The 13,080-nt window shown below is 42.4% G+C and overlaps 1 protein-coding gene across 1 annotated transcript; it reads left to right on the forward strand.

The window, feature by feature from the left end:
- Window positions 1-3,132: 3,132 nt before the first annotated feature.
- Window positions 3,133-12,586, forward strand: LOC121620467 (reticulon-4 receptor-like 2). The gene is made up of 8 exons (XM_041956506.1): window positions 3,133-3,438; window positions 3,732-3,877; window positions 4,043-4,211; window positions 4,298-4,460; window positions 5,103-5,391; window positions 11,390-11,420; window positions 11,668-11,880; window positions 12,272-12,586. Exons 1-8 carry the CDS (start codon window positions 3,133-3,135, stop codon window positions 12,584-12,586), a joined length of 1,632 nt encoding a protein of 543 aa, XP_041812440.1.
- Window positions 12,587-13,080: the final 494 nt, after the last annotated feature.

A 13,080-nucleotide genomic window follows, 5' to 3' on the forward strand; every position in this document is an offset into this window, starting at 1 on the left:
CAATGCCCCAGATTTGCTGTGTGGTAACTTGCTTTAGCACATTATTCTAATACATTATTCACAAATGCAGCATATGAGCAAAAACCTGACATAATGATGGTCTTAAAACTAAAATGAGCCACACCTTCCTCAAGACAGGGCCTCGGGATTAGGTTTTGAGTCAGGACCCACCTCAAGCATTATGTCAGTGCTTTAGAGATGCATATTCCCAAACTGTGGAGAAACCAACCAGCTGATATCCGGTCAAGTGTCTGGAGCCAGCATTAATGCACCAATGTGAATTTTGGTGGTTAAATAAACTGTGGGTTTTTAAAAAAAATTCACTGTTGGTCTATCGTCCATCTGGACACGCACACTCACACGCAAAATCTTCACAAGGTGTTTACAGTCTTTATATAATATCAAAGTCAGTGAAACAGACGGGTGGAGATGGAGGGACGCCAAGGCTCCCTAGCGGTATTAATAGGAAATGAGAGGACAGAGCCCGAGACACGATAAAAACATCAGCTGAGTTTAGTGGATGAGAGGAAACATTTGGTGATTGGAGAGGATTAGAGGATTACTGATACAGCTGACTGCACTGAGAGTCTCCATCAGCATCATCACTCTGTCTTTGTTTCTCCCTCTGTCCATCATCTCCCTGTCTGTTCTCGCCGTCATCCAGTGAAGTCAGGACACGCAGAAGTTGAAGCTACGGAATGGGGATTGCCTGGGCTCTTCATCAGCAGAGGTGAGTCAAACATGACATTTGTGCCGTTTGGATTCAGATTTTACTCTTTATTTTTGTGTGATTCAAATTGTAGTCAGATTTTTGTGTTAAATATGTAAAAATGTTATGTGTGAAAAAATGTATTATCAACCAGAGGGGTGAAAAGTCACTGCTTGTTGTTATTCGACAGTAGTCGACATTCTAAAAGTACTTATTGTTATTGATAGTGAACAAAACACGAGGAAATAACAAACAGGTCATTCTGTAGCTGCTTTCCAGTGAATAAGAAATAAATGTCAGTTTGTGTACATGAGACAAACGGGAGTTAATCCTTTCTGCTGCTCTGCTCTTAATGACTGTGATTATGTAATTACATTTTCATGGCAAAGAGAGGATAAATCAGATGAAAACCCTGTGTTTAAAACAAGTGATAATTATGAGAAAGATAAGAAAGGTAAGTCAGTTATGTAACGGTGAAAATCTGGCAGCTGTTTTTTTAATGCTGGCATGTGATTGTAGAAAGCATGTGTGCTCCTCTGGTGTGCCCCACAATATTCGTAGCTGACGTCAGATTTCCCTAAAGAGCTGAAGGAAAGCTGGTTTGACAGCCTCCAGAAGGCGCTGGATGTGCATCATTCACTGAACATCTCCTGCGTCTTGTCTGACTTTATTCAGTGACAGTGAACAAAGCTTTGGCCTCAGTCCTGAATGTTGTGAGCGCAGCACAGAAGATTTCTGGTCCACACAGCTGGTGTTTTAATGTCACAGCGTGGAACATAACATGGAGCGTCCCAGGAGGGGAGAATATAGTGCGTGTAACAAGATGCATAGTACAGGCCATGGATGTAGCTATTATAAGATCAGTGAAGTTATTTTTACAGTGAGTTGTGTCCAGTGCTTTTCTCCACCTTTCAGCACAGAGACTGGTCCATAATGAAAACTGCAGAGAGCCAAAAGCCTTAGTGTGCATGGTTTAGTCAGCAGAGGTGTGCACACTGCTCCAACATCATTCTTTTACTTTTCTATCACATGCATAACATCATTTACTGAAATGTCCATCAAAACACAGCTACTAATGTGACTCAGTCAGGTGTGAAACATGTTTCATTAATGTATGAATCCTACAATAAAATAATGTTGTTCAGGTGTCACTGAATGTATCCAAGATTTGACGTCATCAGTGCTGTTGCTCTGTTTGTTGTCCTTAGTTGGTTGTGTGACAGCTTCTGTCCTTAGAGTTTATTAAACAGCTGCAGCATCACACAGCAGCTGAAACTATAAGTTTGCCTTTAAATTTATATTAAAGTTATGTGTGCATTTATTACACATGTGGCACACACAGTGGGATTGTTTAATAACGCTGCCCTTATGGAGTCCGCCATGTTGCACCACCATGTTTCTACAGTAGCCCAGGACAGACAAACCAACACTGGCTGGGTTTTTCGCAAATTTCACAGCAACCATAGGTTCTCCGAGGCGCTTTGAAAAGGAAGATTGGGGGGGGGGGCAATCTGCAACCTCACCACTAGATGTCACTAAATCCTACACACTGGTCCTACAGAGGTCCTCTAGCTTTCATGTAAACAAACCAAGTAATATTTATGTTCAGTGTCACTCACCAAACAGCACTGGGTGTATCCCTCAGGTCTAACAAACTTGTTCACTGTATTTGCTTCTTCATAAAACACTCATAATAACATTGCTCCATGACACTACTAAAGGTCAAACCATCACAAGGTACCTTAACAGTTAATGAAATTACTATGTGTAATGGGAAAGGATCTTGAAGTGACAAACCCACAGAAAATGATCCCAGTGTTTTTGCTTTTCAGCTCCCAAACTCTGCTTCAGCCTCGTTTTCCAGCCACAGCAGGCTTTCAGCAAAAAACGCTCTGACAAACCCACTGTACACTACCAAACTGCCAACAGACAAACATTTAATCACTATCTGAACACATACAGCCTTTAGCAGCTAAAGAGCCAGACTTCTCCCTCAGGGGCTGGTGGTGAAAAGTGAATGAATGCTGGACTCTCATTACTCTGGTGGCCAGAAACACACATGAATGCTAATATAGCTCTGTGTCTGCTGGGTGTGTGAACAGGTAAACACTTTACTTGCACCAATATTTGCCTTAGTTTCTCAGTGCTGTGGTTTTTAGCTTGTTCGCAGCCCCCAAATGTACGAACAAAAAAATTATCAATAAATGTCGCTTAAGGTCAAACAAACAAGCACGACTTTGCTGATTTAAATGTAAGCTAAACTCTGTGCTATGCTTTCTTTCTTATTTCCAGTTGCTTCTATGCTGACTGCACAGCTTGGTGAAGAGAAGGGCGAAATAAAACTACAAACCTTCATTCAACCTTCCACACTTGAACTACTCCTTTAAACAAGCTGCCTCCCTCCTCGTGCTGTCTGAGGAAATATGTGTCTCGTTTTCCTGGCCCTTCTCTTCTTCCTTCTTGCCTTTTATTCCCCCCCATACCTTTTTCCGTCCGTCGAGGGCTCACGGTTGTGTCCACACCAGTGCCTTTGTTACGAGCACGCTGACCTGGTGGACTGCCGTGGCCGTGGGTTCGAGCACGTTCCCAGGGGCCTCCCACACGGCACATGGCTGCTGGAGCTGGGAGGAAACAATCTGAGCGAGATTGGCACCCGAGCCTTCATTGGACTGTGGTCGCTGCGGGTGCTGCTGCTGACCAACAGCCAGATACAAGAAATACAGCCGCAGGTAGGAATGATGGGATGGAAGAAGGCGAAAGCACTGGAAATACTGGAAGTGCTGTGTCCTGAAAACAGAACAGTTGGAAGTGTAATCGCTGAATGAGGCTGAATTCTTATTTAAGTACAAAATGAAAAGCAATGAACTGGAACGATGAATGTTAAAAACAAGGTCTGTGGTCCATCTAGGTGCTGAATAGGTAATGAAGGAGGGGCAAAGGGAGGATGGAGGGAGTTTTTTGTAACAGAGTAGCTACAATAAGGCTTCTGTCTGTCTCTCTGGCTGTCTTCCTCTCTTCACAGGCTTTTTTCTCTTTGTCCTTCCTGGAGAAGCTGGACCTCAGCTGGAACCAGTTAACGTTTCTCCCTGTCGACTTCTCAGCCAGTCTGTCTGCGCTCAGAGAGCTGCGACTGGAGCACAACAACTTGCAGCACCTGTCTGAGTACAGGTACCTGTCTGTCTGTTGGTCCTCAAAGTGCAATCAAAAATACATCTCCTCCACCATACTTCATATTCCTGCCAGCCTCCTCCAGCTTCTCAGATCAGGGACTGATGGGTAGGGAGCCACAGTTAATCACTGCTTATACTGATAATCTAACTGTCTCTCTGTCAGCTTGGAGTACCTGGACAGCATTGAGAAGCTGGACCTCAGTCATAACCAGCTGGTGATGGTCGGCTCTGGTGTGTTCAGGGGCCTCTCCAGGCTAAGACAGCTGTACCTACACAACAACAGACTGACTGTGGTGCAGCAGGGGAGTTTGGATATGCTGCCTGGACTAGAGGTACTTTAATGCCTATTGAGATGACTGTGTGCGTACACCAAGTTGCCCACACGCCTGTCTGTCTGACTGCCTGTCTGTCTGTCTAGGTGCTCCAGCTGAGTAACAATAACATCTCCCGGATAGACAATGATGCTCTAGCTCCTCTCTACAGCCTGGCAGTCCTCAATCTGGAGGGAAACAACCTGCATCACCTCAAGTTTAAGACCTTCATCAGCCTTCACACGACAGCTACACACATCCAGTTGTCAGGTCTCCACTATCACCACTACTGTTATCCATGTCATATGAAGTCAGTCTTGCTCTTATGAATGTGTTTATTTATTTTCCTCTGTTGTTTGGGCAGTTTTCGGCAGCACAGACACAACTAAATGATCACAGAAATATTATCAGGATATTATAGGAACACTGCAGGCAGCAGTGTGTCTCTATGATCTTCTCGCTCTTCTGCAACTATAAGTTGCTACTCGATGAAGGTGACACTTCTCTATAGTGTATATCAGCTACAATGTAGTTTGGAAGTTATTTTTTAGAGTCTAAAGTTTAAACAAGGTTGTAGTTACAGATGAAACTGACAGAGGGGCGGGACTGGGAGAAAAAGGAACAATTACTGCCACGTCAGCACCACAGACAACACCATGGAGCTATCAACACACAGACCAGTTAGGCTGCTGATATTTCAGAGCCGTGAGCGGGGACATAGGTTCTAAATGTACAAACTTCGGTCAGATAGACGATCAGATAGACTAATCTGAAAAATTCAAACACTTTAAACATTTCATTTTTTCTGTTTGTCTGGTCAACATGTTCCATCAATCTGCTTGAATTGACAGTTCTGACCCTACATTATCTTTTTCCTTGATTTTTACTTTTACTTTCTTGTTGGTCCACCAGGCAACCCGTGGAGCTGTGACTGCGAGCTGCATCGTGTCTTCAGTAAGATCTTGCATGTTCGCCACCTCCACATCGATGACTACCGCAACGTGACGTGCAAGGACCCCCCGCAGCTGGCCGGGGCTTCGCTGGCCTGGGTCGATAGCCAGCTCTGCATCGCAGAAACAGCCACCGTGCTCGTCATCACTGTCACTGTGCTGGTCACCGTGGTGGCAGCTTTGGTGATGGCAGAGAGGAACAGGAAGAGGAACCAAGGGAAGAACTGGGACTCTGAGTCGCAGACGCAAACGTAGAGGGCACCATCCAGAGAGTCTGCATGATAAACAGCGAGAGAATGAAGAGACCTAACAACATGGAGACTCTGTGAGAGTGAGGAGTGAACTCCTAGCATGCTCTAGTGACAAGGAGGCACGTTTCATACAAGACAGCTGACTGACACAAACAGTGTCAATGGACAATTCCCTTTTTCCTTTGATATTCAAACAGCCAACAGCAATGCATGCCTGGAAGACCTGAAGGACACGAAAGTGTGGTCTGAAATGTTTTCTCTTTTCAGTGTATCTTCCACATGTTTAAAGGCCCAGTGTGGAGAGTTTAGTGGGTCTACTACTAGGATCTACTAGCAGAATATAGGAGAAAAGAAATATAATATAGAATCTTTATATCTTTATATCCAGGTCCTCTTCCATGTTATACCACCATGTTTGAATGACAGAACAAACCAAACAATGACATGAGAAAGCCCCTTTTGTGTTTTTTTTTTAGTTTTGTTTCGTTTAAAACACTAAGAAGGCAGGGGTGACACAGGGGATGTTCAGTTGGTTGCAATCTGCAACCTCACCACTAGATGCCAATAAATTCTACACACTGGTCCTTTAAAGCTTCTATGCTCCTACCGCCAGGTGGAGTTGCCACAAATCCTGCATATAGGGGGCTTTAATATAAATTAAAATGTATTTTCATGTGAATGCAGCATGATTACAGTTATTTATATTATAATATATTAACCAATCCTCTAGTGCTTTTTCAGTGCTATTTGATTCCAGACAGCACAGAAAGCAACACAAGGCTTCTAATATTAAATATATACTGACGTGGTAAGAAGTGGATAACCTTAATGAGGGATGAAGAACAGGAAGGGAATTCAGGAAATGAGCAGAGGCTACGGTCATAAGGGGACTCCCTTTTCTAATATTTGCCACCTATCTAAAGTATTTATACTATAAAGTATAGGTAAAGATATAAACATAAAGATCTCAGCTTTAGTAAGTTGGGCTAGGTGATAGTTTAAAGGGGTATTCCGCTTATTTTGCTTTTCACGTCCCTCAAATTGGGGTGCTTGCAAAAGAAAGATAAAAACAAAAAAAAAAACAAACAAAGGTCAAAATCAAAGCAACAGAGAAAAAATAATTCTGACTTATGGTCCATAGTCCAGGTCAAACTCCAGGAACACTGGATACGACATTTCCCATGATGCAGCTCAATAAAGCCTTCATTACATCCTCCCTGCTTGGTAAACACCCACAAATTTCAAACTCCACAAATTTTTTTAATGCAGCAAGTCACCAATGATTGCAATAATGATGCTAACAATAAACAATAATAAAAAAAATAGCAACGTGTGGGAGTGAGAACATTGTTTTACCAGATATTGTAGTTCACATGTGGTAGCTGTTTCCCTCAGTGTAACTTGCTGTACACTAAAGTAATTTCTGAGTAGCATCAGTTTGTTTGTGTTTTTCACACCCATGAAATGCTCAGCTGACCTTCATGTTTTAGCACATCCGCTCTCTGCAGATTCATGTCTACTCTGTGGTTATCAAAACCAACATACTGATCCTGTTACTGTGCAACCCTGTCTTCTAGAAATTACACTCATATACAGCTAATTTGCATTCATAATAACCATGTGCCAACAACATAAGATTAAAAAATTGCTGACTAGAACAAACGTATAAGTTCAGTCTTCATGCGAATCCACTAGATAGATAGATAGATAGATAGATAGATAGATAGATAGATAGATACATACATACATACATACATACATACATTTCCAGAGAAATTTACATTTCCAGCAGCTCTAAAGGGTGGAAACACAAGGGCATCCAAAAAAAGAACAACTTTCAAATAAGAAGGCAAAAGTACAATACAAAATACCAACTAACAATATAAGAAAAAAACTAGTGAGATAAAAATAAAAATACAGAATTAAGCTATACGAGATAGAAATCTGGCGGTTAAACATGAGCACAGTAGTGCAGTTATGCAAAAAGACATTGTGCAATAGTCGGTTTGTCCACACTTAAGTCCAACATAGGGTGGAAACACAAGGGCATGCAAAAAAGAACAACTTTCAAGTAATGAGGCAAAAATACAATACAAAATACAAACTAACAATATAAGAAGAAATAGTGAGATAAAAATACAGAACTAAGCTATACAATAGACATCTGGCGGTTAAATGTGAGTGCAGTGTGCAACAGTCGGTTTGTCCACACTTAACTACAAGGAACCTGCCTGTGACTGTCGCATATCCATACACATTTTAAGAATTCATCCGAGAGTCGGCCTGACAATCAGCAGACTAAGGTCTTTAAGCAGACCATATGTCTCTGGACACCACAGAGGATTACTGCTGGACTGATGGAGGGAGACAGAAAGAGAGACTCAGTCTCATTGAGGTCATAGGCCAGATGTCAAGATGATTACTGCTGGACTGGAACATGTTGTCTAAATGTGTGTGTGTTGGAGGGTATTAAAGAGGCAGAGACAGAGGCCATAATCCCATCACAGAAAAAAAAAAAAAAAACTATTAAGACCAATATTGGGCAAGTTATTTGAAAAGTAACCTGTTACCTGCATTCCTCAACATAAGTCAGACGGCAGCTGAAGCTTAGTATTTTTCTCAAGAGGTGGCGGAGACTATTCAACCCATTCTCTTTCCCAGGTCGTCAAATATGAAGTCTGGTCACGCCCGTTTGTGTTTCATACCAACACACAAAGTACCGCTTAGCATCCGTATGGACAGGAACCTCCGTCACCTGTGTTTTGCCCATCTAACCACCCCGGCCTCCTCCCTATGCAGACTTTTTTGCTCTTTATACTCCGCATCCTTGCTTGGAGTGTCTAATATTGCCAAGGATGGGTTTCCTCAACAAAACATAATTACAATGCTGTACTTATTACTCGGCAGCAAAAGCACTGTTATTACTCATCACTTTACTTTCATTACTCTACAAAACGCAGTTAAATGTGCCTTTAAAAAACTCCAAATCCTGCACACTCACACATTACATCTTCTGTATTTAACACATGGTGAAATGTCGTGGAAAACAGTTTGGAGGGATTTACCAGATATCCAGAAGCTAGCTCAACGTTAGCCTACATACGGTTTCAGAAGCCCTAAACTCCTGTTGTTGTACAGTTCACACACCCTCCATCTCTAATCAAAACTACTCCCCCAGTAGTTAGTGCTAATGTTAGCAAGCCGGCTAAGAACGCATAACATGTGAATTGACAATTTAGGATTTACCAGGAGTCACATTTCATGGGAGGCACAGCCGACTATTTGATGCGTTTACTACATTCCCCTCCGGTACTGCAGGTGGCAGTATGTAGAACTTTAGCTGCAGCATCACTCAAAGAAGACAAAGAAGAACAAGAAGAAAAAGAAGAACCTGCCAAAGGTCTGAAAGCTTGAGCAAGTATCTCATCAAATGGCAGGAGCTTATCTACCCAACAAATCTACCAAACATTAGTGTGACATAAGAGCAGCAGAAACACGAGGCCTGGTGGTGGTTTTAATGGAAGGTTTATGTGGACAGTGGTCAGGGATGGCCCAGGTGGGGCACCAGAAAATTTTCCCTTATTTACAAATCCTAATGTTGACAGATATGCCAGAAGCTGAAGGGAAGGAAGGTCATGAACAGAGACATATTCAACCTCTTTGTCTCTGTTTTAGGTAACAGGTTTTGAAGTTGAACAGAACAGACTGGAATGGCAGGGATTAGAGGGAGATTTACCTCACAGTGACTGAGCAAGGACGTTTCAGACACCGCTGAATGGGGGGGGGGGGGCATGATTCTCATCTCCGAGTGGACACTTACAGTAAAAATGGCCACTTTGCCATATCAGATTTCTCCAACTTTGCATCGTTTCATGTTAGCTGGAAAGCGCCCTTTGTTGCACTGACATTTAGAGGCCCAGCCCAGTTTTGTCTTTACCTCCCTAATGTGATGTATTGAAAGATGATGAAAGGATGAGACAGTGAGGGATTGTGGATGTCAACAACAGCATTTGGGTGCACTCTTTAAGTTTTTTGTCCTGGTAGATTAACTTTTTTTTGGTGGTAACAGCACATGTGTTTACATGATACACTTCCCACAGTTCTGTTAAAAATGACACATGTCCACTGGGCAGCACAGAAATGTACCAAAAGAAGATAAACTGTAGCATGAAAGCATCCCTGCCTTTTTAAAAAAGAAGACTAAACAAGACAGTCAACAACAAATACTTTGTCTAATGCCCCGAAACAAATGTTGTCTGTTGTCATGTGTGAAATGTGAGCATGCACTAATTCTGGTCTTACGCATCATATGCAGTGCGTGCATGCGTGTATTTCCTTTGAATCATGAGTCTTACATTGTTGTAGGAGAGCAATGCTGGTGCAACATGCTGTTACACTGAACATTTCCCAGTCAGTGGTGGGAGGGAGGAATGGCCTCCCTGATCTGAACTTCTGTAACCAACACAGAACACCAGGATAGAACGGTGCCAGTCTCATCACAATGGGTCAATGACAAACTGTTTTTTTTCATCACTGAAATAATATTGACCTTCTCAGTGTCAATGCACTCTCCATAAGCACCACACAAAAGTGGCCACACTGTCCTGTTTTTGAAAGGGGGGCAGCTTGTGTTTGTGCCTCTTCTGTACTGCAATCATTGTTTTCACATTTGAAACTTTGCCGTTGAATATTACATAAAATGTCCAATATGTAACATTTCCACATTAAAATGTAAAAAAACCCCTCAACCTATCTTTATAAAATATTCTGTATGTACGTTATCCCAAACGTTTCCAACAATGTTCAAACAACATGAATAGAAATTAAAAACACCATGAGTCACGTCATGTAAGTAATGGTTGTTGTTTTACAATGAAGACTACAACTCCTGTGATCCCAGGCCGCTTCAAACTACATCTTTTGTTTTGCCGGAGAGACCGCTAGTGGCAGAAATGACATGCTGTGCGTTTAAGTCACATGCTTCACATCCAGTATGCACATGCATCACTTTCTCTGCGTTCTTGTGTGTGCATGGGTGCGTACTTTAAAGCTGGACTCCACCTGCAACAATGAAAACATATTGTACTATTCATACTATAGGATAAGTACTCTAACACACACAGTGGTTCCCTAAATTAGCTTTTTAGTACAAAGGCACCCCTTCATAAAGTTTCTTTACAATTAATTCCATATTTTTTTCACACAATTGCCACACTTTCACCTTTTTTCTCTTAATGTTATGTAATTTTTTTCTGGCCAGACTGTGTTGAGGGCTGACAAGTATCACTATTTCTTTTTGCTCTATCACAACAACAAATCTTTCTGTTGTTGCTATTTTTGACTGCTTTACCTGAAAAAGACATGAGGCGGAAAGCAGGATGTGTTACTTTGACAACCAGCAGCTATGACCGTCATCACCAGTCTTAGCTGGGACATCAGTGCTTATTTAACAGTAGTTCCATAGTTTTCATAGTTTCAGTATGGTGACTTTGAGGTTAATTCTTCCATTTACATGCATTTGTACATATTATATAAGATGCACTTGATTCAAATATTCCGTCGGTTTTTTGATGTGGTAAGATATGTGTGATGTGTGTATGTGTATGGTGGCCATGAGATAGTCAAACAGGTTTTGTAACAAAGCAGCAGCAGGTGGACTTTGCCTGCTTGGCACAGAGAGACTTTACAGGAAGCCTTGCAGAGTGTGTCAGTACTGTTCAGCTCTCAGCTGGAAGATGAGCTCCACCAAGGTACCTACCGGTCTACCTGTCTACCTGTGGTATCTGAACCTGACCTTGTTGGCTGTGGTTACAATGTTTGGTGTCTTAATGTTGCAGATATGTTCCATTTTTGTTACTGTGATGGGATTGTGTGCAACGAGTTTGGTTGTAGCAGGACCAGTAGAACTGGTGAGTGAGCTGACCTTTGGCCCTTAACCTCGACCTCAGGTCTTTATACTGACTCAACATAGCCAACTGTCCCCTGATTCTCTCCACAGATACCCCGTCAGACAGCAGCCAGACAACAGGGTAGGTAGACTGTGGGCATGAATATGCATGTGTGTGTCTGAGAGAGATGAGCACATGCATTATAATGTAGCTGTCAATAATTGTGTAAGAATATATGCAAATGCATGTGTGTATGTGGACAGTAAACACAGTAAAATTTATATTTGTAGTTGGAGATGACATGGAAAAGTGATCAGTCTTTTGATATTTGATTGAGAGATAGATCTGTGTCGCAGGGGGCGCTGTTCTTTTCTTTGCCTCCTACCAGGGTATAATCAGAGATATCGAGGTCAACCCAATCGTCTTCAACCAGGTCTTGGTGAACCAGGGCTCTGCCTACAGCAATGACACGGGGGTGTTCACTGCGCCGGTCTCTGGCGTCTACCAGTTCGTGTTCGCTGCCCAGCTCTGCCGTGGAGACCACAACAACAGGTGGTACTTCATGGTCAAGGGGGTCCAGAGGATGCTGTGTCATGCTCAGGTACACAGGACTAAACTAGACTAGAAAGAAAAGATAGATTGGCATAAAAGAAACCTAACTAGACTTAACTAAATTAAACACGAAAAGACTATGGAACACATGACAAAATGAATCTGAGGATGGTCAGCTATATTCTGGTAGACAATACTTACTAGGAGACTAGACTACACCTGATCACTCCAGTCTAGTTTAAACAAGATAGACAAACTAAACTAAACCATACATGTTTGTCAAAAACTGATCCTTGAGATTTAAAATGAAAATGATCATTGGCTTCAGCAGAGGTGAAGAGGATCTACTGAGACGACAAAGATGCATTTGATATTCAGAAGCCAAGCTGAGTAACAGAATAAAGCGTCTAAAAATACCGTCCTCCGCTCCTGTTCCCCAGGTATATGGTGGTACCTCAACCCTCAACAGCTGCTACCTCATGGAGGAACTCAAGAAAGGTGACCAGGTGTGGGTAGTGCAGAAAGAGGGGAGTTGTGCCTGGGCCAGCACTGTCTCCAAAACCATCACCTTCTCTGGCGTCCTGCTGGCAAGTGAGGGCGTGTCCATGCTGGGGGGGAAGTATGGCACTGGCAGCTCCTGTCCACTGGCCCCCCTGGGCTACAACAAGGCCATTGTTTCCGGCTCTGCTGGCTGGAGGTCCACTTCGTCCAATATGGCCATCACCCTGCTACTCTGCTGTCTCCTCTTGGATTAATCATTGAAAGTTATAGATAACTTTATTATATATGTATAGGCTTTAATTCCATTCTAGACCTTTATTCTTTTCATGTTGTTTTTTCTGTGATTTCTGGATAAATCAATTCATCCAGTCGTCCCTAAATGGTCCTTCTAGTATTTATGTACATTTGATTGATCGCTGATAGGCCTACTCTTAATTATTTGGCTTTGATTTCAACATTCTGCAGTCAACCTCAAATGTCTGTGACCCTGACAGGATCAGATACTAAGAACTGAGAAAACGCAACAAGTCTTAGCTGTGTTGCCTTATTTTTGGGTACCGGGGGACAGAGAGAACAACCTGACGAACACATAGCTGGGACATGTTAGCTTTATAGCTAACGTGTTTGCAAATGTTCACATCCAGCAGACACAAAGCAACATTACCATTCATCTGAAGTTGTGTTTCTTGCAATCTGAAGAATGTAAACAACATATTCCACATTGTTCTCATTGTCACCGGGCTTTCAA

Source organism: Chelmon rostratus, chromosome 17 (genome assembly GCF_017976325.1).
Source record: "Chelmon rostratus isolate fCheRos1 chromosome 17, fCheRos1.pri, whole genome shotgun sequence".
Taxonomy (NCBI): Eukaryota; Metazoa; Chordata; class Actinopteri; order Chaetodontiformes; family Chaetodontidae; genus Chelmon; species Chelmon rostratus.